This window comes from Daldinia decipiens, assembly GCF_022478715.1.
Source record: "Daldinia decipiens strain CBS 113046 unplaced genomic scaffold F4813scaffold_4, whole genome shotgun sequence".
Lineage (NCBI taxonomy): Eukaryota > Fungi > Ascomycota > Sordariomycetes > Xylariales > Hypoxylaceae > Daldinia > Daldinia decipiens.
Window position 1 is genome coordinate 868,046 of NW_026054547.1, and position 25,513 is coordinate 893,558.

The following is a 25,513-nucleotide window of genomic DNA, read 5'->3' on the forward strand; positions in this document are numbered from 1 at the left end:
ACTTATTATGCAGCTTTATGTAGTTACAACCGGTTGTCAACCCATCCCCAACCACCTGGCACTACTAAAGAATTCCCCACCCGCCGTTGCTCCTAATCTTTGAAGTTTATCGTCATTGCTATGCAACCATTCCGTTTACAACTCCAATGGTCTAGATTCGGACAAAGATACTTGTATTGAGTTCATATCATATGATTACAAATACATAGTCAATTGAGGCAAATACATGCCTCAGAATAAATACAATATCAAAGAAGCTTACCTAACAAGATGCGACGGTCGGGCGCTCCTAGTCCGTCGGGCAAAGTCCCACTGAGTGGGCATTTTAGAAACGGTATTTGGTATTGTAAGTCATGTCTTGAACTTAATAGATGGTATCTGCTAGTTACCACACGACAAACTAATGAATTAATCATTCGCAACACTAGGCAACTGTATTCCTCGCCTTCCCGCAATCCAGTACCTGGCTAAGAGAGAGACCCCCAATAAGGGACGAACTTTCTACGCTTGTAAAAAGGATAGAAACAAGGAGAATAAATGCAATTTCTTTCTGTGGACTGAGGACGCCCACGAGCGCGAAGTTAATAACCTCCTGACTAATTCACGCAGCGAGGCTGAGGGGACCCCCAGCCGGCGGCCTAAGAAGAGGCAGCGAACGCTCCATGAGAGCATAACTCCGGCGAAAGAGAAGCGACAGGGGAAGACTCCTGTTACTAGTCTAGCAGATCTAGACTGTATGCTTAACCCCGGTTCTCCTTCTGCGACGGCTCAAAGCTCGACTATGAAGACTAGGTCCAGCACCAAGGAGGTGGCCAAAAGTGTAAAGAAGAGCGGTTCATCAGACGAAGATGATGACTCAGCTCACACCTCGGACGACGCTCAGGCGCAGACTGATTTGACACCAGACACGCCATCAGCAGAGCCGAAGAGAAAACGGTCGGATGTCGAGGAGTATAGCGACCTCTCCTCCGGCGAAGAGCAGGAACTCGTTGCTCTAGCCAACAGCTCAGCCCAACCCCCAACCAAGCAGCGCAACGCCTTCGCCACCCCCTCCGGCTCTCGTACCCTTATCGAAGACGGCATGGCAACCCCGCTGACCGAAAAGCCCGTCCGCCGCGTGCTCTTCACAGACCCCTCCTCCCCCACCACTCCCAAGCGGGACCTAGCCGCATCCCCGTCCTCCCAGCAGCAACAGCAACAGCAACAACAACAAGACCCCGCCACGCCCGGCAAGGAACGGGAGCTCACGCAGGAAGTCATGGCGCTCCTGTACGACCAGAACATAGACGGTGCCGTGCGCCGCAAGATAAGGGGCGTCTTGGATCGGCACGCGGCGCGCGCCAGGGGCCTCGAGAGAGGCCGCGATGCGTCGCGCGAGGCGGCTAAGAAGGCGGAGGCGAGGATCGCGGAGTTGCAGGCGCGGGTTGCGGATCTGGAGAATCAGAGGAGGTTGGATGGGGAGGCGAGGCAGAAGATGAGGACGGATTTGATGAAGTTGTATCGGGAGAGTTAGGGAGGGGGGAGGGGATGAAGGACTAGGGGTTTTTTTTTTTAAAGTTGCGTAGTTGACTTTGCGTGATGGCGCTTGGAGTGGTAGTGTGTGCTTGTTTACTACGGAGCTCGAATGTCTGTTTTGTGAACGGTTGGCTTGGTTAACTGCGTTTCGTACTGAAGGATACCCTTTGGTTTTTTGCTTAGTGGTGGGACACCAGACAAGTAGTTAACTTAGGTAGGATTATGAATCATGGCCATGGTTGTAAGGTGTTAGTATCATCCAATTACACGTCTAGTTGAAAACTACTTTGTGATATATGACCCTAGTTTTGATTGCTTTCGTAGCTTTCCGATTGAGTTCCTGGGTTGTAAATACCACCGGTTAAGTTTGCCATAGGTATGTATATGTATGATATACATGCCGTTCAAAACACCACTACTAATTGAGATTACGATACCAAATATTATACCTCGATATTGCAGTATAAATCATCGCAATCATGAAAGTCTATTGAGGCATCAGGGACCCATGCCCTTACGTTCTATCATAACATCGTCTTCATCTTGGGAGCAACGGGGGGAACTTAATCAAACGGTATCCGGCGTAGCTCCCCGGCGCCTTGTTTCCGCATCGCCTGAGCCGCGGCAATTGCACTAGGGACTTTAATCCCACAGCAATCGCCCCAGCTGCTGCCATTGTGCACGTGCTTCACCCCGTCGTGCTCGACAACTACGCCTCCACCTTCAGGTTCATTTTCTTCGTTCGATATGCCTGCTTCAGACTCGGTGCTCATACCCTCCACAGCAGGCACCAGTGAACCGAAGAGGAAGTGTTGCATCACTGGCAATTTCTTGAGCACCTCTTCGACAAACATCTTTCTCATGCCGCCTTCGATCTTGGTCCAGTTCTTCGCTGATGAGATGTCGTCTAGCATCGGGCTATGCCAACGCAAGCCTTTGACAGTCTTTGTGCTGTTGACAAAGTCCACCTGGCCAAGATACATGAAGTCATGGCCAAATTCTTCTAGGGTTAATTCCTGGTGTATCGCCATTGGGGTGATGAAAGGGTGATGGAGAAGCTGGCTAGCTCCGAAAAGAAATGGTAGAAATTGGTAGTCGTCCAAACCCCAAACGCCGTGGGAACCAGCTGGTTCGAGGTAGTATGTTGACTGAATTGTTCGCATAAGCTCTAGATACCGGGTAAAGACCTTGAGGACCAGTGCTTTAAAATCGGCTTTCTTCACAATCTGGAGCTGGTATAAGCACAATAGCCATATTATGAAATTCAATTCATGACCTGAGCCATAGTCTATTCTGGTCCGGTTGCCAAAAGACTGGTTAAGGTATGTCTCGACCTCTGAGATAGCATCTTGAGATGTCAGGCCGAGCTTCTTATGCCAAGATGGACTGATAGTTTTAGCCTTGTCAAGAAAGGTACGGAAAACCTTGTTTCCAAACCGCGACCCTTCGGCATCGTCGGGAGGGGTGGCTAGAACTAGTGCTTCAACCTCATCGAGAACACCAATGATAGATTTGATGATGGGACTACAGTCGTCATCCTTGATAGCTGATATAGGAGTATCTACTACAGCATCTGCGAGACCGAAGACAAATGCTAGAATGAGGGTGTGAGTTTGTGATGAGAGAAAGAGTTTGTGGTCCCCGGTAGACAGGATTCGCCGGGTGGGAACCTGGAATGAATGAGATGAAGGGTCTGGTGGCGGCGGTAAAGCAGGCGTTTCTGGTGGTGGAAGAGGGTTTGATGGTGGAGGTCGTCGACGACGCGGCTCTAACTTCGGGATCTTATCCTTAAGATTCGGTATCATTTGTGGGGGATTTTGAGTAGCCATGATAGCTTTAATCATAGAACCAGGAATGGTATTTATAAAAATGTTGATCAGACCTATCTCAAGGCAATCATGATGAGTTGATTATAAAGAGATGCAGGTGTAATAATGAAAGTAAGGTACGCCACCCCTCTGTAATCACGTATTACTGAATAATAAATTCATATATCGAATCAATGAAGAAAATGGAAGTTGTGAGTATCTTTTTGTTATTTCTATGTATTGGACCACAGCTGCACAATGTAAAAGTACAACTTTGGCGGGGTTAAAGTACAACACACATACTTGTATCCTATGAAATGCAGCCGCGCCCGGATTTTTTACCCTACCTATGTATATATGTAGGCTACAGGCTGCTTGGCTGCCAGATCCTTACCTAATTGAGAAAAAGTTCAATCCTAATCGTCAGATCAAGACCTCACTTACCATTCCGATTTTTGCGCAAACACCATTTACAACCAAGAAACCCCCTTGCAATTCCTCACGAAAATGACGGTCAATACTGAACCAGAAGCACTACTGTCTCACCTGCAAAATTCAGACGGCTCCGCTACTTTCTCTTTTGCTGGCTATACCGTGGTTGGGGCTGTCAATGGGCCGATCGAGGTTCAGAGACGAGACGAGCTCCCAGAGGAGGCGGCCGTCGACGTGATCGTACGACCAGCTGCAGGGGTTGGAGGTATGACTTCCTTTGAAGCACACTGACCCTTATATATATATAAACACAGCTCACCATCGCTGTTTTGTAGGCACTAGAGAAAGGCACTTGGAGTCACTGATCCAGTCGACTTTGCGTCAGATCATCCTCGTCAACAACTTCCCGAGGACCCTAATCCAGGTTATTTTACAAGTCACCACTACGCCCGAGAACGAATATGTAAATGCCAAAGTAGCACAGGCTACCTCAGTAAGCTGCAATTCAATATAGGGTTTGAGGAAGAAAGAAAAAAAAGAAGGCATACTAACCGGACGTGCAATATTCCAGAACCTGCCTATTTTACCTACTCTACTACAAACAGCGGTGCTCTCGCTCCTCTCTGCTGCCCTTCCGTTGACGGCGACACTGATATCGGCCTCCCTGGCTATCATCGCTGATGGTCAATCGAAGAAAGTCGTCTTAAACCCTTCGCCGCGAGAGATTGAAACATCGCAATCATTCCATGTCTTCTCGTTTACTTCGCATGATGAATTAATACTTGCAGAAAGTGAAGGTAGCTTCACGGTAAAGGAATGGGATGATGTCTTTGCCGTCGCTCAACGTCAATGCTGCCCTCCCGTCACTACGGGCGATAGAGATACCCTCATGTATGATGGTAGCTTACCTGGCGCGGACTTGAAGCAGTTTACGCGATCTACGCTGGAGGGGAAAATAGCCTCGGATTTACATTGGAAGTGACCGATTCTATACCGTACATCCTGGATTAACACGGGCGGATATGACTGGCTAGAATCTACGGCATCAATGCTGGATTGGCGGTCAGTAATGTACGTTGGTCTAGTCCCGCTCAGACATGTTTGATACTCCCGAATCGGCGCATCGCTTTCATGGAGACGCTATGGATTGGAGATCTTCTGCCGGGTGCGGTGGATCATCTGGCTAGTTAATGGGGTTCTTGTTTACATTAGCATGGCGATGTTGATCGGATAGTTCCTTTGGTACGCGGACGGGAAAAACGGCAGCATCCCAGGAAGCTAATGACTAGGTATACGCGTTGCCAATATTAGCCAAGAGTTTGACATGTGTGCTGGGCTAACTAACGAGTCTGTCATAGGGATTAAGAAACAAAGAAAGCGCTTCGTGCCGAGCACCAATCGAGTGCGGTGGTGATAGCATGGCAGGCTCTGCAAGATGCGTCTGCAAAGATTCACAGCGCATATTGTTCGTAGCCACGTTTTCTCAGCTAGGACCTTTACGAGGTACCGAAAAGACGAATTGACAATCCTACCGAAATTCGATTTATTTGTGATGCAGTGGAGTTCATGTTGGTGGAGTGGCGGCTAGTGGTTGTTTCTGGATGTGTGATCTTCGCAGGGGAGGCCACTTTGCTCGATGATGTTCCAGACGCAGGATTCGTCCTCAAGTGAAGGCCTAAAACAAATCAGCATTATGCTGATGTCTGTATGAGGTCAAGGAGGCTCAAGAGACCCCGTCAGCTTCCAGCTGATTGATTTGTCGATTGAGACGATCGGTTGCAAGTAATCCGGGAACATTTGCAAGTCCTGCATTGGAGCATTGGACAGCTGGAAAAGATGAGACGAGTCTAGTCTCCTTAACGCAGCGTTCGCTTACGCACCCCTGCGTAAGAGTTACAACGTGAGACCTGGCGCGAAAAGACATCACAGCATCTGTTAGGGAAAACAGGAGAAGTACTAGTGATGGTGGGTCAAACAACCCGCCACGTACCCTCCATTTTCCAATTTTCCAATTTTCCATGGCTTTTCGAGAATCGAGATACGTACAAGACACTGCAGCGACCAGACTATGCAGCGACGTATGGGGTGGCGGCTGTCACCTCGGGCCTTACTACTAGATCTGGTATACGAACATTGAAGTTGCAGCCTTCCCGACAGCTCCTATCCTCCTTTATCCCCTTATCCCCTTATCCCCCTTATCCCCTCCTATCTCTCTCATTTGCTAGTGCCATCCTTCTATGTACAAAGAACCGCGTACGTAAGGATTCTACGTACTAGAGAGTACTTGGGTACTTAAATACATACTATTATATCCCCCCACTCGAGCCGGTCCCTTACCTGCCCCACCCAACTGCTACTCCACAGTCCATGCACGGAGGTACTGCTCAAGCATCTCCACAGCCGGTCCTCCATCTCTATCACCAGGTAGCTGATTTATCTTAATAAGTGAGTCGGGCACGACTGAATTCTCGAGTTTCGTCTAACCGGATCTTCAGTCACCAGACCCCAAGCCTTTCTTTTCAACTAGCTGTTTGTGAGAACAGCAAAGCAGAACTCTGGAAGTTCTTGCCAACTCGCCCTTTAATTTTTGCGTTTGACTATTTCCCGGCCTGGCTGCTACCTTAGTTCTGTCTACCAACACATAGTCTCTCGTAGAGTTGAACTCGAGTTGTTTCATTCTTATTCTTTTTTAATAACATACATCCCTCAGGAATTCGGTTTTCTATCAATCCCAACATCGTTAATTTTCCTCGACGGACCTTTTACTCGATATTTGCGAATTCCTCCACGGCGACTTTGCCCTTCACCTCGATCACAAGAACAAGCCATTAGCGGGATAGCTTCATCCTAAACGGAGCGTACCATCTAATACTAATCGAGAGCCAACCCTCACATCTTCTGTGCGTCCTAAGACAACATACTCGCCGACTCGGTCTCCGGAAATCTGTCGCTGTTGTGATCATATCGTCATCACATCTAGTGTCTCGATATCACGGGACTAACATACCTCGGGAATAGCTTTGTAAGTTTTACTGCGTATGATTTGCTATGTCTCGGAGGTGAAGCGCCTATAGTGTGCCGTCACTGCATGATTTTGCCGAGTACCATCAGCACCAGATTTCGTTACCTTGGCTATTATAAACCAGAATATGGCCCCCCTCTCCTACTTCGTACACGTGCTGTCTCATATAGGAATCTCCCGCTGACAAAGTATTATTTTAGTGCTTTTCGTTGTACAACGGGCAATCGGATTCAAACGATCGAGACATTTGTACCGGTTCTAAATTAATCCTACACGGTTCGGACATAGGTAGCGTAGGACCTCTGTGCTATCTTCGGATTTCGTTGTTTCTGTTAGACCGTATCGATACTTTTTGCCTAGGTGCAAGGGTGTGGAGCCATGCCTAATTTAGGGTTATTGGGTTCGCCAACAATGGGGGTGCATCCTGTTCTGAGTAACAATACTAGTAACACGCTGGAGGAAGCTGACGGAGGGGTCGGGGTCACTGTCGGCCCCGTTTCTAAGCAATCCACTTCCATCATAGCCATTCCAGACCATGACCAAGATCAACCCCTGCGACAATCAGGCTCGCCTACAAAGTCCGACTCTGTGCCGCACTTCCCTTCTACTTCTCAATCCCACCACCATGCTGACAGCAACGACACAAAATCTGAGCATTCTGCTCTAGCCATAAAAGGTACAGACGCCATTTCCAATAATCATCAATCGCGCGGACACCGCAAGAACGCACCCTCTGTCGATGCCGTCCCCCGCCAGACTCTTATGAAAGCACTGGCTTCTGTCGCACGGAATAATAAACCCGAAGCATTATCATTAAACGACATGTTGTCCGCCCACTCGGCGGTCGATAAACGACCTGGCAATTCGTCCTCTCAACAACTCTCTGACGCTCTATCCGAGCTTGCCGCCCGAAACATAACTCCGACCACCGCATTCCCCTCTCTTCAGTCACCGTGCTTTTACCACAACCGATTTGATGACGCAGTCGATATTGATAAGGTCCTCGAGGAAATAAAAAATGACGAGTGGATGTCTCATTCGAGATTAGTGCAGACTGCTACCGGCGTTCGTGAGGTGTCGAAGCAACTGCAACGCCGGCCCATCCGTCGAGCTGTCCGCAGTGTCATGATCGTCACCAAAGCCCGCGATAATGAATTGGTGTATCTGACTAGGGAACTTACCATGTGGCTACTGAGAACTCCTCGATATGGCTCAGATATAGGAGTCAACGTTTATGTTGATGCGAAACTACGCAACTCGAAGCGGTTCGGTGCCTCTAGCATTGTGGACGAAGACCCTCGCTTTGAGTCCATGCTTCGATACTGGTCTCCGGACCTTTGCTGGAGTAGCCCGGAGAAATTTGACCTCGTTTTGACTCTTGGAGGTGACGGTACTGTACTTTTTACGTCCTGGCTCTTCCAAAGAGTTGTTCCTCCCGTCTTGTCGTTTAGTCTGGGAAGCCTTGGCTTCTTAACGACCTTCGAATTTGAGAAGTATAAGCAGCATCTCAACAAAGTTATGGGTGACGATGGTATGCGTGTCAACCTTCGTATGCGATTCACGTGTACTGTCTTCCGTAACGGCACGTCGGGTCCGGACATGGAAGAGGGTGAGCAATTTGAAGTTCTTAACGAGCTAGTCATCGACCGCGGCCCATCCCCTTATGTCTCCAACCTTGAGTTATACGGCGACAACGAGCTCTTAACCGTTGTCCAAGCGGATGGGTGCATCTTCTCCACACCAACTGGATCGACTGCATACTCCCTTTCCGCGGGCGGCTCTCTGGTCAGCCCTGACCTTCCTGCCATTCTTCTTACTCCTATTTGCCCGCACACACTGTCTTTCCGGCCGATGGTGCTTAGTGACACGCTGCTACTTCGGGTGTCTATCCCGCGTAATTCCCGCGCAACAGCGTACTGTGCATTTGATGGAAAAGGCAGGGTAGAACTGAAGCAGGGCGACTGTGTGACGATCACGGCTTCTCAGTATCCCTTCCCCACCGTGATGCGTACCGGGACCGAATGGTTTGATAGCGTTTCTCGCACGCTTCAATGGAACACGCGAGCTGCTACCCAGAAAGGCTTCGAGAGCAAAATTGGCGGCTCCATCAATGAAGACGAAGAGCCGGAATGGGATATCGATACCGACTCTGCATATTATGCAAGTGAAGATGGCAGCACCAGCGCGAGTCCTTTACGACGACAAATGAGCCTTCTGGGCATGTAGAGATTTAGATTTAGAGTCTCGATTAGAGCTAGATGTTGGGGTTTTACACGCAGTTATGTCTGGTTTTCACTGCGTACGTGGTAGGAGGATTCAGGTGATCTCGATACACCTCAAGGAGTTCATTGGCGTCAAGCTAGGAGTTTCCGTGGAGAAGATAATCAAGGCTCTTCCTTAGCAAGTAGCCGTTTGATTTTTCGTTTGTTGGGCATTATAGATTTGCGGAGGCAATACTTCATATTACGAGTATTGTACTGTCTTTACATTGTCAGTCGCAACGATGGCGATTAGGCTAGACTCTTACGAATAGGATTATTACGAGGCCTGTACTGAACTGATCTAATCGCATGTGAATATACCTATTGTCAATGAATTATGTGTTTTTATACTAAGCGGGTCAAAATTCGTTTGTATCGTACTGTGTTGGTTTGACGTAGGATAGGTCGTGGGCTCGATGTTAGGGTTAGCTAAGGCGGTGTAAAGCCGGTCCTTCTATGTCTACGGGTACCTTAGCTATAGATGGATGCCTGGACAAATGTTGACTCCATCATAGCTGACCTCTACCAAAGTAAACACTAAATCTTACAGACCAGTAAGCATTATAATATGTGCTGATCTCATTAAGCCCTTGATAGGCAGCTATTAGATGCTGTGCCGCCCAAATATGATGGCCTAGTCAATTCAAGAACTGCTAATATCTCTAGGTTAAGTAAATCAAGGCTTCACTTGTTATTATTAGATAACTGCATAATTATTGTTTATTCTCAAACATGCCTCGTTATACTCGCGACCAATACGTCGCCATCATTAACGACTTCTACACGTTTCTGACGAGGATGTATATCGCAGACTCAGCGTTGAAGCACCCGCCTGAAGGGGGTTGGTCTAACGTCACGCCTGAGAATTGCAGCGGGTTTGGGAAGAACACGTTCGTGGTGGACCTTTTAAAGCACCTGCCGTATATTGAAGGGGGGGAAGAAAACGACGTCGACATCCATTATAAATGCAACGTGGTCGATTACTCTACCGCAACGCCTGAGAAGTTCAGCGGCACTAGGATCAAGCTCGGAGAGATATCCGCTTCCGCCGACGGGCCGGTACCGGCACACACGGTGGTAATCGCAGAGGGCCACGAGAGCGGCGGAGTGGTCCTATTGCTAGACACGGAGGAGGGCATAATCATCGAGGAGATAATCCGGTACGGCCGGGGTGGCGAGTGGGATGTGACGGAGTACTTTAGCAATCTCAGGCGGAAGTACGAGAGGCTGCAGATGTTCCACATTCCCGGAACCGAGACTATCCAGGAGATGCCGGATATCTTGGACGAGGACGAAACGGTGGACCCCGTGGAAGGCCCGCTGCACGACGATGACGACGACGACGACGACGACGACTTCCCGACGGAGGGGGATGGTCGCTAGGTCCGCCACATCTATCAGAGCTGTGGGTGGCCGGGCCCGGAGTACAGCCGTGACGAGTGTATGGAGGCTATTGTTAGGTATAAGACGTTGAGGGAAAGGGCTGGGGAAGAAGGGAATGACGAGGGACTTTGATCCTCTTGGGTACGTGGGTTACTGTGACGATGTACATACATACACACACATATTGGTTTGTCTCTAGGAGATGAATTAATATCACGTCCATAACTAAGCCCTAAATTAGCTGTGTTGGCCCCACATCACAAGCTTGAGAATGTTATATTATGGGACTTGAGAGGCATCGTTCAGCCTCTAAGCTTTGTTTATCTATTTAGTTTTGATCGTTGTGTAGGTATGTGTACATATGTAATTACCTGCTGCTTTAGGTGTCTTTTTTGAGTGAGATATGGGAATAATGTGAAGCTCGACCGTAAGAACCATCGATCATCTATATATAATAATGGGTACCTACCTATATATATCATGTATTGTAGATCTCGGAGTGCTTAAGGTTATTACTACATCGTAGCTATAAATATTCCCTTAATTGTGGCCTATGCACGCACTCCTATGGGTTTGCCCCTCATGTTACTTCGCAACTACTATCAAGATACATAGGTAGTTATCTTTAATCGCAAAACCAATTGCCGACATCATATCCACAGTGGCTAGATGTTGGCATTTGATGTTCTTCTCTAGCCCAGCAAGTAACCGGGTTCTCGCTTGTTTAGCGCATTCCATTCCGCTTTGCAGTGTTTTGGTAACAATTAAGAGAAATTGGGCTGGTCTACCTGGAGATGGTCACGCTCCAAGTAAATAAGTTACCCTTTTCGGCTGACCTGTAACGCGATCGGGGCTGTGATTGGCCAATTTAAGGTATGGTCCGAGCTTTATGCATTAGATCTCAAGACGCGGTCTTGATTACATTATATGTATGTAGGTAGTGTAGACTGACACGCCAAGATGGACCCACTAATCCCACTAATGCATCTACTACTCCAGCACCAGCCTCTACTCTTTCTCTTTTCCTTTCCCTAACCCTAAGTTTAAGTCTAAGCCTAAGCCTAAGACCAAGACCAAGATCATTACCTCTTCAACATCTATTCTCTTCTCTCCATTGTAGATTGTAGAGGGGACTTGTCTCTCGTTTTACTTCCTGTCCCGTCTACTACCTTGTAGCATGCATATTTAGAATCGTCATCTTCTATCTTCTACTACAATAATGTCCCACTCTACCGCGTCCTCACCTCCCACCATGCCGCCCGTGCGCGAAGCACGCGAAGCGAGAGGGTCAATCAGCTCCCAGAGCAGTAATCCGGATTCGAGCACAATGTCTTTCGAATCCTCCTTCAGATTAGAATCCGGCTATCCTACACACGACTCCAATACAGAAAAACACCCCAAGGGCAAGCGGAAGAGAACCACGTGTGTACCCCCGGAGCCAATCCCAACCCCAACCCTAACCCCAACCCCAAGCCAGCTTATATCATTGCATGTACTAAACACATCTTGTATTTCTTCTGTATAGGACACAAGATAAAGCTATTCTTGAAGCCGCGTACAACTCGAACCCGAAACCTGACAAGGCAGCGCGTCTTGATATCGTGAGTCGCGTCTCACTCAACGAAAAGGAAGTTCAGGTCAGTATAGTCCGTAGATGACCGCGGAGACGCGTGAGAAACTTCGTAGAAGCTACGTCAGGATGAATTGGGTCTAATATACCCGTAGATATGGTTCCAGAACCGTCGGCAGAACGATCGCCGAAAATCGCGTCCTCTTTCGCCGCAGGAAATTGCGGCACTCAGGTATGGTGGGGGTGTGCAAATACTGTCATCCGATTCTATCCCTGCACAAATGAGTTCGCAAGACGCATCTGTGCAGCCGGAAGAGACGCGTATGGGAGACGAAAAAGCCTTCGATTCGGAGAAATCTCCTTTCAGCTCCCAGGACGCGAGCCCTCAGCACTCTGTCCATTCTTCCCCGAAGCTGAGCGCCATAGACCCGTCTATTATGGATAAGTCGGCGATACCAGAGCCCGAGGACGGCGGAAGACATACACCACCCCCGCCCCAAAGGACCGAATTCGAGAGCCTCTCGCTCTCTCAGATCTCGTCAGCGTCAGTCGCGTATTTGGCAAACCGGCGGAGCTTTGACAACTCTTTCTCGACACCCTCTACCTGGGGACGGGCCGGGGATGAGTCGTTTAGGTATGTTCTGTCTTTTTTTTCTTCTTTCTCAGACGCAAGCAGAACCACTAATGTTTTTACCAGATTTGAGTCGTTTTCATCCTCTTTTAACTCAGCCGCTAGCAGCTCTCCTGCCTCAATTCTTCCACCGCCTTCATCGGCATCTTCATCTCGTGTCCGTCTATCACTCTCCCTGGATGGAAAGGCTGAGCTGGTTTCCTCTCACCCGTCACCACCCAGGCCCGCCCAGATACAATTATCAGGAGACGCAGATACGTTACCTCCGGTCCGCAGTCACAGGACCCTTCACAGGAGCCGGAGCGCCCTACCCGGAATCACTCTCCCACCCATCTCAACCCTTACTGCTCATTTACCTCCACAGCTCACCCGAGGCCGATCTCGGGACGTACATGCCTGGGAATCCTGCTGCGAAGCAGATACTCGTGATGAGCTAACGAAGCAGGCCGAGAACGAGTCTTCTGGGTCTGCACTCGCAGCTATTAGCCTTCTGCGATCGAGCAGTAGTTCCTCTAGTCTTAGCAGCCTGTTTCATAGCCATAGCACGGCAAACGTGCTCCAGTCCAATCCTAACAAGCGCAATGCGCCACAGAACAAACCCGCACACCGAGAAGGGGTAGCTAAGAAAGCTAAACTCAGCCGCACAACTAGTAGCGTGGCACGTATGCAGACCCTTCCACCTACATCGCTATTAGACACTCGACCGGAAACGATCGATTTAGAGAAGCCAGGAAAAGGCAGTCTCACCACCATACTCAGCCCATCCGGCGATTCTGACAAGGAGAACTGGAGCCCAAACTCGGAGGGTAATCCTAATCGCCGAAGACCGTTACCTTCCCCCAAGATTCAAGACCAAACTATTCCAAGCAAAAACCCTCACCGCGTGGGACGCCCGCTTGGCGAGCAGGATAACACGGCTAAACGCTCGCTCTTCGGAAACAGATCCAATACGGCACCTTCGCTAAAACCGTGGGATTCGCCCATGGCGATCTTCGAGGATAAGGAGAACGCGAATGGGGACGACGAGCCTAGGAAACTACCACGAGGCTCGGTTAGCCCTACCAAGCGCGGAGACCTGGACTGTGTAGCTGGATTGTTGTCGCTGAGTCAGGGGAACTGGCGCTGAAAAAGCTGCCCTGGACCTCTAAAGACTCGCATTTCTTCTAAGGGAAGATAAGCCAAGCCAAGCTAAGCTATAGCATCGGAAGTTATTCAAATGGCTTCTGTAAGCGCAACGGTCTGGATATTTGCTAGGTTATATGCATACCACGTGAAAGAGAGACCCCTGGAAAGGAAATGCGCTCTAGCTCGTGGATAGCGGAACTTGGCCCCCGAGGAGGAGAAATGGATTGTTTGACCGGAGTTTTAAATTAGGCGGGTAGGAAAAGAAAAAAGGCGCGGTTGAAGCAAGATCCTATCTCTACTTGGTTCCGCAAGTTGATTGGCGTATTCTTCCATCTTTTCTAAGTAGCGTAGCGTACTTAGTTAGGCTGACTACCGCGTGGATGAGGACTACTACTAGTAGTGGTTTTGCGAGTTCGTTGGTGGCTAGGAAGGAGTAGGAGTTGTTGGCTACCTAATGTTTACGCAATGGTTCGGAGGGAGGGTGGAAAGGTGTTAGGTGTTTGCCCGGATTTGTGTGCGTGAGGACGTAAGCGCTGCTCATCGGCATTGCTCATCGGCATTGCCATGATATAAAACATCTCAATAAAGCGAATCAAACCATGCTGCTGATATTCATCTATAATTGCGAAATGGGCCTGGTGTAAAAAAATCTTACGTTCGACAGACTTAGTTTACGAATATAGGGGGCGTTCATTCTCTCGCATTTGGTATCATCCATCTCGTAATTGTACATGCAATAAGACGTGCGCGATCCAAACGACCTAAAGGCACGTCGATTTCCTCGTTCTCTTTTGTTGTCCACTTGTTTATTCTAGGATACCCGTCCGGATGCTTGATTTCTCCCATTTTCTCCTCCCTTTGCACCCCCCAACTACTACAAGCTCGACAAGACGCTCTGCACACCCGCACTCTTCGCATCGTCTCTGCTCTGAATAAACGCCTTGAAATCCGCCTTCGCCAGCTTCTTCGCGGCGGCAGGGCCCGCAGACGAAGCAGCTAGGTTACGAGAGCGTTCGCGCAGGGCCTCGGGGCCGATGATGAAGAGGTAACCGATTTCGGTGAGCAGTTCGACGGCAACCTCGACGTCTTTGGCCAGAGGCCATTCCTTGAGGGCGGCTACGTAGCCGGCGATGTCCTTGGTGACCATGAGACCGCCGGTGGCGTTGACCTTGAATTTCTTGAAGTGGTCAAAGAGCAGGCGTTGGATCTCGAGCGCGAGCTCGCTGCTGAAAACCTCAAGGTTGGCGCCGTCGACGGCCTGTGCGATGAGCTTCGTGCACCGCGATAGGAACAAGCATGTCGTGGTGCATGTCGGTGTTTGTAGCGACTCTATGATGCTGAGCTCGTCTTTGGGTAGGAAGTCGAGTTTCTTCTGCTGGGCGAGAGACTTAGAGATCCAGTTGACGATGACATCCACAGTGCTCTTCATGATGCTACTAGCTTTCTTCTCGATACTTTCGATGCCCATCTTCGATTGGGCCTCCATGCTCCTTCGTACAGTGGTGTTGGATTCGGCGAGGCGGATGAGCACCATATTTATGAAGCGGTTCATCATGCTACCGATCGTTACGGCGGGGCGGACAGAAGGTAGATAGCTAAGATCCGGTTCTGTCTTCACGTTCTCTTGAGATGTGGCCTTCTCAAGAGCTGCTTCCAGAGCCGTCTCTACGTAGACTTGGCCCATGTTAGTTAGCAAGAGGTTAAGGAGTATAGCGACATCTTTTGGAGTGTCACTTGGACTGCCCAGCTCGAGTGTTCGTCGGACACTTTCGGCAAGCCATGTCAACATCCTCTTTGCTATGACTGTGCTCAAAACACCCTCTGCCTCTGAAACTTCGATTTCATTTTTGTTCTTATCGTTTTCCTGGACACCGGCAACCCTCAACATCATGGCTTTCTGTGTCGCGGTGAGATCGGATGATTCAAGCCGCTCCAGATACGCGTCCTTAGCGGATGCCATGAGCTGGTTGGTCTGTTGGGCTAACGAAGCCATAAAACCAGTGGGTGCCTTCTTCCTCCTGGAGTGATAAATATTATACTTGAAGAGCAGCGAATTGAACAATTCTTCCAGGCTCCTCTTCTCGCGCTCGATATACGAATTGCCTACTATATACGGGACGAATAATTCCTCCATCTGCTGATCTAATGTCTGGGATATTTGGGGGGAGCAAGGTTCCGGATGCTCTGTGAGGCCATGCGCCTTCAAGTCCTCTACCAAGGCACCGATGTAACTTCTGGAGGAGTGGAGGGATCGAAGAAAAGCCAATGATGAGATGGTATTGGCTTTCTCTAGCACCAACTCCAGCCGCTGTTGTATCGACTGCTGGAATACACGCTGTATAAATTTGATCAGGACTGTTTCATAATAAGGGAATGCCCTTTTAATGATAAACGACTCCTCTTGCATGACGATTTTAACCTCGTCAATAAGTGATTGAAGGCTAGGCTCAACGCCTGGTGGTTCAGAGTCGGGATCTGCCAGCTGGTCCCACGTTTCTCCATCCATCGTCACCTCGTCGGTAATAAGTTGGTCTCTGTCAATGAAGAACTGATGTTGATTCACAAAAACAGCAATCACGCTGGCACCTCCGTTGAAGTCGTATAGCACCTTGGCACACTCCTTCATATCGTCGAAGTTTTGCTTACGGTAGCTGTTGTTAAACTGCTTCAGTAGGTCTTGCTCTAGTGTTTCGCAAAACTTCTCTAATATCTCACGGGTATTATATCTCCTATCATCGTCGATATCGCCATTGGCGAAGCCGTTGCGGAATCCATTCGTCTGACCCCAGGAAATAGGGTCCAATCTTTGGCTAATACGCATCAGCTGGTGTGCAATCACGGCGCATCTCACTTTGTTTTCGGAGCCGCCTTGACGTTGGATATCTTGTAGTAGTGTAAGCTCTCCGGTTTCGCTAACTTGGAGCCAGCATTGTATTAGAAAGTTGGCGTCCAGCGCCCGCCTTCGTTTCCTATCCAGCTCTTCTAGCTTCTCTCCAATTTGGACAGCGATATTTCCACCTGCATCGCCACGGTTTCCTCGCTCATTTCCATTCGGGTTATTAAGGGTGAGATCGAGGGCTTCGAATTGATCGATGGACTGTTCCAACTTGCGACCTAGAGTTTCGACAGTCTGGTCATGCTGGGTTTCTCCGCGGCGGGCTAGTGATAGAAGATCCGACTCCTTTGCTTGTAGCTCCTCTGATAGGTTGCCTAAGCCCTGCAATGCATCTTAAACGACAAGTATCAGCATACGGCTCGTATCAAGACTAACGAGGATGGAGGAACAACATACTCTCGAAAGTCCGGATCAAGGGCTTCGGATCAAAGGGTTGTTGAGCTGGTCCAGAACGACGGTTGAAAGACACAGCATTCTCAGCAAGTTCATCAACAAAATCACGGACTATGAAGTCCTTATTGGAGAAATCTTCGATGGTAAAGCTGGGACCCTTTGGGAACAGAGCGCGTGATCCGGAGCCTGTCCGTTCCATGGCATCAAGCAGCGATGGTTAATTTGTCATTTGTCCTGTAACATAGGGCAGACTTTCGAGGTAGAAAGTGAGGAGGGGTTTGCGGTGGTAATATGGGCTGTGATTGCAATTAGGAAGCGTCGTTGTTGCTTTGAATGGAATGCGCCGACAAGGCGAAATCGATTTGATTCAATAATCTAGGTACCTTAGGTAGGTACATATGTAGCCATGACGGGCTGCAGGGGTACGATGTACCGTGCTGAGGTACATAGGTACCTAATCCTCTAGCTATGTCTGTAATGCTACAGGGTAGAAATGATGGGAACGATAAGAGGTTAGGTTAGGTTAGGTACTTGCTAGAATTGTATGTGACGCCACGTTAATACGTTAATACGTTAATTGTGGCTGAGCTTTAGTGACATGGATGGCCTACCTTCCATAGGTAGTACCTACCTACCTACACTATATTGTGGCCTGTCGCTGTTTAACATCTGATCCAAATAATTCAGGCTTGACAACTTAAGCCTCTCAATTGCGGATTGAAACGCGAATCTCTCTCACCACTTAATATTATGACTTAATATTATGCGAGAAATTGTTTCTTAACCCCCCAAATTCAAATTCCTACATCACTCGTTTTCTTTCCATAATCTCTACAGTCTACTACATCCATTACGGCATCATGTCGTTCACTTCTAAGGATACGAAACTCTATCGAGAGGACGAGAAGGCCGGGCATAAGAAGCTCGGTGCAAAAGAGCGAGAAAAGCTCGTGCAGGTACGTGCATTAAACTTCGAGCCCACACATCTGCTAACGTGTCCAATTATTATAGAATTATCTACCCTCTCCGCCCAATCGATCACCAAGTCGGAGTCGCAAGAGGAAGCGGGAGACGTCCCACTTTGGTGTTAGGAAATTACTCAAGTCACAGCTCCATTCATTGCTATACATCATCGTACACGCAATCTTCTCTGTTTATATCCGAATTCGCACAGCCTACCATGCCGTTACCCTTCGGGTCCTTTCCATACTCGGACACCATCATAACACTCCAGATTATGTCCGAAGAGACGTTAGCGTATATAGAAGGTTGCCTAAACACGTTAGTATAATCTTGACATTGGAGGATGGTGGAAGAGCTGGGGATGCCTTGGAAAAGCTCATCAACGAAGCTTCCGAGGTAGCAGCATGGTGTGCTTCGGCGGGTATTCCTCGATTATCTGTATACGAGAGAACAGGTAAGGGTTATGATTCTACCAGTTCGGGCTAAATATTACAAAGCTAACATGTATAGGAATACTTAAACGCTATATGCCTCAGGCACATCGTGCCTTGGCACACAAGCTCAAGGGTTGGTTTGGAAAGCACCAGGTTCCGCCGCTGTCCCTCATTACTCGTGGAGCCTCACCTATTTATTCTGCAAATCGACTGTCTTATGGACAAGACCAGGTTCCGCTAGAGGTTATACTTGTCTCCGAAGACGACGGCCGAGAGGCTATGGTAGATCTTACCAAGGTTCTGGTCCATATGGTACAGCAAGAGAAGATATTGGCCGGGGACATTACATTAGATGTTCTCGACCATGAATTATCCGAAGCCGTTATGCCAGAACCGGACCTCCTAATCTCGTTTGAGCCTTACGTTGATCTACAAGGATATCCGCCATGGCCAATCCGGTTGACTGAGATCTATTGCGCGCCTGATAACCAGGGTGTAGCCTATCAAGTATTCCTCCAAGGTTTGCAGAAATACACGGAAGCAACCTTCAAGCTTGGGAAATAGAACTGGCAGGTTTGCCTAGATCAAGGCGCAGAGTGAAGCCTTACAGCTAAAAAAAAGTATCCGCTATGAATATTTGTCGTATGTACATAATTAGCAGGAGAGTTGGCGCATTCGGGATAAGAGTATGATATTGCCGTTACGGTATTGGCTAGCATTAGGTACTATGTAAATGTTATTGTTAGAGTAAATAGAGGCTAATAAGGACTATTAAAATGTACCTAAGTAACCTAATTCATGTCAGGAGCACAGTCAATTGACTCCCTCGAACCTATCATATTCATATATGCATTATCAGGTAAGACAGGTAAGACAGGTCAGACAGGCAAGAACGTAGAAAACACCATTAGCCCACGCAGCCTTCCGTTTGGTATGACGCATCCAAGTCGCACACAAACTCCAGCCGCGGCAGCCTTGCGTCTTAGTAGTTTTAGCAGTTTTAGCAGTTTTAGCGTGGGGCCTTATCCCTGTCGAAATTTTGTCGATCCTGGGGTAGATCTTCTTTGCACAAACCATCAGAGCATCAAAGGATCTATTTAAAACTTCGTAGGCGCCATCTCAGAATCCCTCTTAGAAAACTATAATATTATGGTGGTATACGGATCCCTTCATATTTTAATTTATTTTAATTTAGCTCCCTTGCTTACTTTCTAAAGGATATAACCGCCGAGGGCGACGACATGAGCAGTCTCCTCCGGCCGCCAACCATACGCTCGGCTTTCGGTGTCCTTGACAGGTCGCTCTTCTCTAAGACGGTCAACCTTGCTGCTGCTGCAGTCGCCGACAGGAAGAAAATATCCGTCTGGCGTCAGAAACTACAGAGCGAGGATACTCTTCTCGCTTTTGAGAGGATACCCGGCGTTGTAGCCCACCCGGACCAGACCCTCGCAGCGCAGGGCACAAAATGCTTACTCTTAAACCCCAAAGTTAAAGCCGAAGGTAACGTTGGTCCGAAAAGTGCATTGTGGTTGATTGCATTACTTAACGGTGTTACTTGCAGTGCCTGAAACATGGACATCCTCTCTTCAAGATGGTGTAGCTAGTAAAGAGATAGGAATAGTCCCGTATAACTTATCGTTGGACTATGACTACTGGTCTTATGGTAACAGATATACATTAACTTTTCGGTATTTATCAACGCAATAATTAACTGGTTATTCTAGAGGATGTGATGCGATCTCTGCTCCCCCCTGACCTACGGGACGAACATGATGGCATTCCCGGAGGATTCAACCAGGCAGGACATGTTGCGCACATGAATCTGAGGGAAGCATTCTTGCCATACAAGAAACTCATCGCAGAGGTTATACTCGATAAAAACCCAGCAGTCAAAACGGTTATCAACAAAGTCGCTAACGTAGGAACTGAATCAGAATTCCGGACGTTTGCATATGAAGTCCTTGCCGGTCCGGATGACTTAAATGTCGAGGTGCGAGAGAATGACTGCCTATTCCGATTCGATTACTCTAAAGTGTATTGGAATAGTAAGCTGGAGGGTGAACACAGGCGGATAGTCAATATCTTTCGACCGGGTGAAGTGGTATGCGATGTGATGGCCGGTATTGGCCCATTTGCAATACCTGCTGGTAAGAAAGGGGTTTTTGTCTGGGCTAATGACTATAACCCTGAGAGCTATCGCTATATGGCTGAAAACATCAAACGGAACAAGGTGAGTGTCGAATGAAAGAAGTACACAGTATGTCTTGAACCGAATTAACAAATTACCCCTAGGTCCACCAATATGTACGGCCATTCAATCGAGACGGACGGGCGTTCATCAGAGAAGCAGCCGATTTGGTATACGCAGCATCAACTAAGGGTGAATACGTCGTCTCGGGACCGAGTAGAAAATTGAGACGCAGTCAACATCCGAATTCAAACACTACTGACAAGTCAACGCCCAACCCGAAACCTAAACGTACACCAATTCCGCCAACGATCTCTCATTTCGTTATGAACCTTCCTGCATCCGCTATTACTTTTCTATCGTACTTCCGCGGTCTTTACGCCGCACGGGAAGAGCTCTTCGTTCCCCACACAAGTACGAGGCTACCCATGGTCCACGTCTATTGCTTCGCGGCTAAGGCAGATGATGATACGCCACTCAGGGATATCTGCGAGCGCATCTCGGCGGAGACAGGCGTCGAGATGAAGTTAGGCGAGGCCGAAAATGCCAAAGAGGTATCCGTTTTAGAAACCAGAAATGTGGCACCTAACAAACGCATGTTCTGCGCATCCTTTAGAGTGCCCCCTGAAGTGGCATTTGACGCCCGAGTATAATCAAGATCAGACAAGACCGTCAACACAGTAAATAGACCCCCGTATCATCGGCTTACCATGTTAGGCGCTAGGATGCTGTTGAGCAATATACATGCAAGCCAAGCGGTCCACTGCAGCGAGACACATGTGAATATATCAACTTTAGCCAGGTCTGTGATTATTTTACGGCGGGACTGGCCGCCACAAGTGGATCACGACATACATAAGGCGCAGCACAGGGATGCTATGCTAATATAATATGCTGCTTGTTGGCGCCTGGTAAGGAAGATCGCGGTGCCGTGGAACGTTTCTCGAGCGCGGATCACCAGGTCCGCCGTGGGATACTACTATCCACACCTCGTGCGAAATACTCGGTTGATGTGTTACGGCACGCACTGCGTCGGGAACCGCACCAACCAGCGGAGGCGTCAAGAATTAAGCCTATCTAATTCATACTCCCCTTGTCCCCTTGTCGAAGAGGAGTGGTATCACTTTCTGTCTAGAGGTTGTATAAATTGAAGGGGAAGACGGACCCCGGTGCGATAGCCGAATATCGTTCATGCAGATAAGCATGCATGATTGCAACTCTGAGTTTGTCTTTGTGGATGGATTGAAGAGGCCTATTGGATAATAGTTCAGCGTCTTTCTCGAAGCTACACAGCGCTAACTCATCCTCATGCTTAATACCAGTTGTTACTGGCAAGGGAATCAACGCGACTTGCAGCACCAGTACCTATTACACCTAGCCCCCCCGCCGTCTCAGCACAATATCAACCCTGATAGCTAGCCTGATAGCTACCCTGATGCATATAAGATTTTACGTGACGGATTCTAATGAGCAGGGCTGATTATGTACGGCCTTCGATGAAACCCACAGTTGCTCTGCCGTATGAATATCCTCTTCTATGCCTAAATTTGATACTCATGGTCAGCTTTGATGCGAGGCCAAGGCTTCCTATATGCTACCTATGCTACCTAACCAAACATGACCTATCCGATGACTCCATTCTCAATTTTCTGTTTCACCGGTGAAAAGCCATCTATTGCGAAATACACCACCCACAGGAGACACTAGTCCATTCAAGGAGGTCTTGCTCCAGACGAAAGCGGAAGACAACAACTTATTGCTCGAATACATACATATGTATGTATGCACGCAGGAAGTGGAGAAGACATACGAGATCGGACTGCAACTCTGTGCACCTAGCCTTGTGTTGCATTTTATTTGACAGGGAGAGCCTGAGGTGATATGATTGTGCGGACGCGGCTTTTATCATCAGATTCTTGCTGCCGCCTTCGTCTATAAGATAAAGCACCGCCATAGGGAGCGCGCGGATAAGTTTCCGAATATCTCGAGCCTCGGGAACGGCTCATATGTCATTTAATAGGTGCGGGACTCCAGATGCTAGTGATGATACAGTGACGGTATCCAGACGTTGCGAAAAAGCCGGCAGTCTGCTCGGCGCGTTTTTTCGGAACAACAGAAGGTCTGGCGAAGACTCTTCTCCAGTGAGCTCAGAACCCGTCCTAGCCGAAAATATTCGTGTTGTCTGTTAAGACAACAAGGAGGAGGCGTGACAACACACTCCTTCATCCACACCGGTCGGTGCCATTGGCAAACAATTGGGCTACGCGGCTATGCTCCAACAAATTTCATGGCAGGGGATCCGTATATCTGACTTGGATGACTAATTCTATGATTTTTATTTATCATGACGGCGACCGTCGTAAGCTCGGAACGGCTCGAATTCGTGTGCCCACAGGACCCAGGATTGTGTTTTTGATGGAGATCTCGGAGCCCCTATGTTACCAACAACTAGCTTGCAGACATCCAAACATCTTACTAGCATGGACGCCATAGAGTAGCTGGAGCTTCTTGCATAGTAGCAAACTCAGTCTAGCGGGTAACGATACAGCCATGTGTATACATAGAGCTATACACGGTAGCGCTATAATACATAGCATCTACATAGAGGGTATAAGCGAAGATAGAGCGAGTATATCTCTAAGACGTTAGTTCTTTACTAGGTTGGTCCTGCAATAAGAAGTGGGATTTGTATATATAAAAGGAGTATAAAAAAAGCGAGGCTAGCTGCGGCTGGCAATGTTGTTAATCGCTGACTGACTGATTCAGTTTCACCCTACGGAGACACAATAATATAAGACAGCTGTTGTGCGCGTTGCAGATAAGAGGTTTCGAATCATAAAATGTATGTGTCAGGTCACTAGTTCTCGAGATCGCCAGTGATCGCCCGCAGAGACAAGCCGTTGTTTTTTCTTTTTCATCTTTTTTTTTATGTTACCCGTATCTGCTTCACCTAGTCATTGGTCATCGTGTGAGCTGCTGGTTCGGGGCTTGTGCTTATGCGCGTAGAAAAGGAATTGTAGATTTGTAATTTGGCCCTTTGCTGTGTACGTACGTTTGCTATATTTCCAGTTGCACTACATGATCATGGGCCACGGGCCATGGGGGTTCCGTATCTCGAGTCTGGCAACAGCGCCAAGAGACCCGCGGGAATGGATTGGCTGGCACTTATTTATTTAGTTATTCTACCTAGGGTGCGTTTGTAGAGCCAGCTTCTCTTCCCCCCCCTTCGGCTTCGGAGTCATCTGCGGGGGGCGCTTGGGCAAACCACAGCGTATCGAAGACCCCATCTCGTCGTACGCGGCATCCTGGGCGTCGGGGACGACATCTGGGCACTGCAGATCGTGGAACTTGACATATCTCGCACAGAAGTCAACTCGGAAATGGCTGTAGCACTGTGGTGTAGGTAGTGTAAGTCGTGCGGTTATCATCAACATCATCTATCATCGAGAGATCGCCAATCTATGACCTAATCCGGCTGATTCCAAAGTTCCGAGGCCAGTGTTAGTTAAGTTAGCTAGGTAGGCTGGTAGGTTAGTTAGTTGCAAAACGCGGAGAAGACAAGCAAAGACGTTGTTGACTCTAGCTAGGTATGCTAGGTATGTATGTACCGTATAATGTATTACATATGCGACGGGCATTTATTGTTGAGTCTATTCCGAATAACACCTAGATCATTGGCGAATGACGTAGAGGCTCAATGCTATAATGTAAAAGGGGTTTGTCGGGGGCCAGTTCCCCGTCTTTGGGAAGATGATGGCAAAACAGGGGTTCAGTACATAGTGTATGAATGGAAATACCCTTAGCAGCAGCCTCTTCAGCCCGTTCGAGGCCACGGATTTTCGCTAACGTGGAGGAGGTACGTCACACGGAGCGCGGTGGGGGTGGAGATTGGCCATCGTAGGTAATACAAACATGGAGTAGGTGTACATATTCTAGTGTATATTAGCCCATTCTATATACGTACTAGTAGTACAAGAACGGCTATGTTGTGATGTGATGGTACAATACCAAGTGCTACACGAAAGACGAAAGGTAGGGAAACACGAATGTGTAGAGGTACCTAATGTTTCTATTCGGTTATTATTACCATGTATATGTTATATATGATGGATGATGGATGTTTCCAATACAACCAACAAGAGGAAACGAACCCCACGAAATGGATAAGACATTGGAATGGAGCCTTGGTCGGGGAAAGGGGAAATCTAGATTACTCCTCTTATATAGATAGCGTGACGAGCGGTCGGTGATCATTCTCTAAGGCTACATAGTTTAAGCGATCAGCTACTTGCGCGAGGTAATAGGTGGTCTGTACACAAGTCGTGTGGGTACCTATGTTTTAGCCAAGAGATGTCGCCGAAAGCCACAATATACATATGAAAAACTCATGCCGAAAAGAAAAGCCTCCTACTTCATGAGGCTTGATTATCATGTATGCGTAACAGCCAGGTAGCATGGCGCATGCGACGAACGGATGATTACTAAATATCATACTCGCCTATCAAGGAGCTAAAATGGAATTACGAATGCAGTATTACGCATTCTCATATATCAAGACGTATCGTATTAGCTTTTCAAGAAAAAGCTATAGCCTTTAAAGCTTATGTACGAATTTCACTGTGATATAATATTCTTATCGTATAAAGAAAGTCAAGATCTCGATAGAACAGACACTTACACATAAGACGGTTATCATGATACTTTGGTGTTTACGCCAACCCCCCTTTATCTTTTTTTTTGCGGTCGTCTCTCGAATTAATCCCTGCAACGTGGAAGAAATAGGCTTTTCTAGCCCGTCTGCCCGTCCGGGGAAGAGAAACCTTACACACCTATCAAAGAAACTAAAAGGCTGTCGATCTTCTCTCACCCCTGCAGCTTGGAAATCTAGCCTT

The 25,513-nt window shown here is 48.1% G+C and overlaps 9 protein-coding genes across 9 annotated transcripts; 7 read left to right on the forward strand and 2 right to left on the reverse strand.

The window, feature by feature from the left end:
• The first annotated feature begins 103 nt into the window (after positions 1 to 103).
• Positions 104 to 1,796, forward strand: F4813DRAFT_226998 (uncharacterized protein). The gene is made up of 2 exons (XM_049239866.1): positions 104 to 346; positions 429 to 1,796. Exons 1-2 carry the CDS (start codon positions 271 to 273, stop codon positions 1,511 to 1,513), a joined length of 1,161 nt encoding a protein of 386 aa, XP_049103335.1. The 5' UTR covers positions 104 to 270; the 3' UTR covers positions 1,514 to 1,796.
• On the reverse strand, positions 1,797 to 3,436 carry F4813DRAFT_226999 (Phosphotyrosyl phosphatase activator). Its single transcript, XM_049239867.1, has one exon. The coding sequence runs from the start codon at positions 3,357 to 3,359 to the stop codon at positions 2,079 to 2,081; it is 1,281 nt and encodes a 426-aa protein (XP_049103336.1). The 5' UTR covers positions 3,360 to 3,436; the 3' UTR covers positions 1,797 to 2,078.
• Positions 3,437 to 3,747: 311 nt separating this feature from the next.
• On the forward strand, positions 3,748 to 5,227 carry F4813DRAFT_227047 (uncharacterized protein). Its single transcript, XM_049239868.1, has 3 exons — positions 3,748 to 4,020; positions 4,091 to 4,248; positions 4,327 to 5,227. Exons 1-3 carry the CDS (start codon positions 3,831 to 3,833, stop codon positions 4,735 to 4,737), a joined length of 759 nt encoding a protein of 252 aa, XP_049103337.1. The 5' UTR covers positions 3,748 to 3,830; the 3' UTR covers positions 4,738 to 5,227.
• A 1,961-nt stretch (positions 5,228 to 7,188) lies between these two features.
• On the forward strand, positions 7,189 to 9,003 carry F4813DRAFT_385906 (ATP-NAD kinase; the record flags this gene model as incomplete). Its single annotated transcript, XM_049246330.1, has 1 exon — positions 7,189 to 9,003. The coding sequence occupies one exon, from the start codon at positions 7,189 to 7,191 to the stop codon at positions 9,001 to 9,003; it is 1,815 nt and encodes a 604-aa protein (XP_049103338.1).
• Positions 9,004 to 9,575: 572 nt separating this feature from the next.
• On the forward strand, positions 9,576 to 10,691 carry F4813DRAFT_347341 (uncharacterized protein). Its single transcript, XM_049241948.1, has one exon. It carries the CDS (start codon positions 9,771 to 9,773, stop codon positions 10,419 to 10,421), a length of 651 nt encoding a protein of 216 aa, XP_049103339.1. The 5' UTR covers positions 9,576 to 9,770; the 3' UTR covers positions 10,422 to 10,691.
• Positions 10,692 to 11,355: 664 nt separating this feature from the next.
• On the forward strand, positions 11,356 to 14,361 carry F4813DRAFT_347343 (uncharacterized protein). The gene is made up of 4 exons (XM_049241949.1): positions 11,356 to 11,843; positions 11,947 to 12,058; positions 12,147 to 12,625; positions 12,689 to 14,361. The coding sequence occupies exons 1-4, from the start codon at positions 11,641 to 11,643 to the stop codon at positions 13,746 to 13,748; spliced, it is 1,854 nt and encodes a 617-aa protein (XP_049103340.1). The 5' UTR covers positions 11,356 to 11,640; the 3' UTR covers positions 13,749 to 14,361.
• Positions 14,362 to 17,535, reverse strand: F4813DRAFT_347347 (exocyst complex component Sec10). Its single transcript, XM_049241950.1, has 2 exons — positions 17,040 to 17,535; positions 14,362 to 16,975 (listed from the first exon to the last, which is right to left on the reverse strand). Exons 1-2 carry the CDS (start codon positions 17,233 to 17,235, stop codon positions 14,622 to 14,624), a joined length of 2,550 nt encoding a protein of 849 aa, XP_049103341.1. The 5' UTR covers positions 17,236 to 17,535; the 3' UTR covers positions 14,362 to 14,621.
• Positions 17,536 to 17,680: 145 nt separating this feature from the next.
• On the forward strand, positions 17,681 to 19,310 carry F4813DRAFT_347348 (Undecaprenyl diphosphate synthase). Its single transcript, XM_049241951.1, has 3 exons — positions 17,681 to 17,992; positions 18,048 to 18,453; positions 18,510 to 19,310. Exons 1-3 carry the CDS (start codon positions 17,897 to 17,899, stop codon positions 18,995 to 18,997), a joined length of 990 nt encoding a protein of 329 aa, XP_049103342.1. The 5' UTR covers positions 17,681 to 17,896; the 3' UTR covers positions 18,998 to 19,310.
• A 364-nt stretch (positions 19,311 to 19,674) lies between these two features.
• On the forward strand, positions 19,675 to 21,274 carry F4813DRAFT_385911 (Met-10+ like-protein-domain-containing protein; the record flags this gene model as incomplete). The annotated part of the gene is made up of 4 exons (XM_049246331.1): positions 19,675 to 19,933; positions 19,995 to 20,096; positions 20,158 to 20,663; positions 20,726 to 21,274. 4 exons carry the CDS (start codon positions 19,675 to 19,677, stop codon positions 21,272 to 21,274), a joined length of 1,416 nt encoding a protein of 471 aa, XP_049103343.1.
• Between the last annotated feature and the right edge of the window lie 4,239 nt (positions 21,275 to 25,513).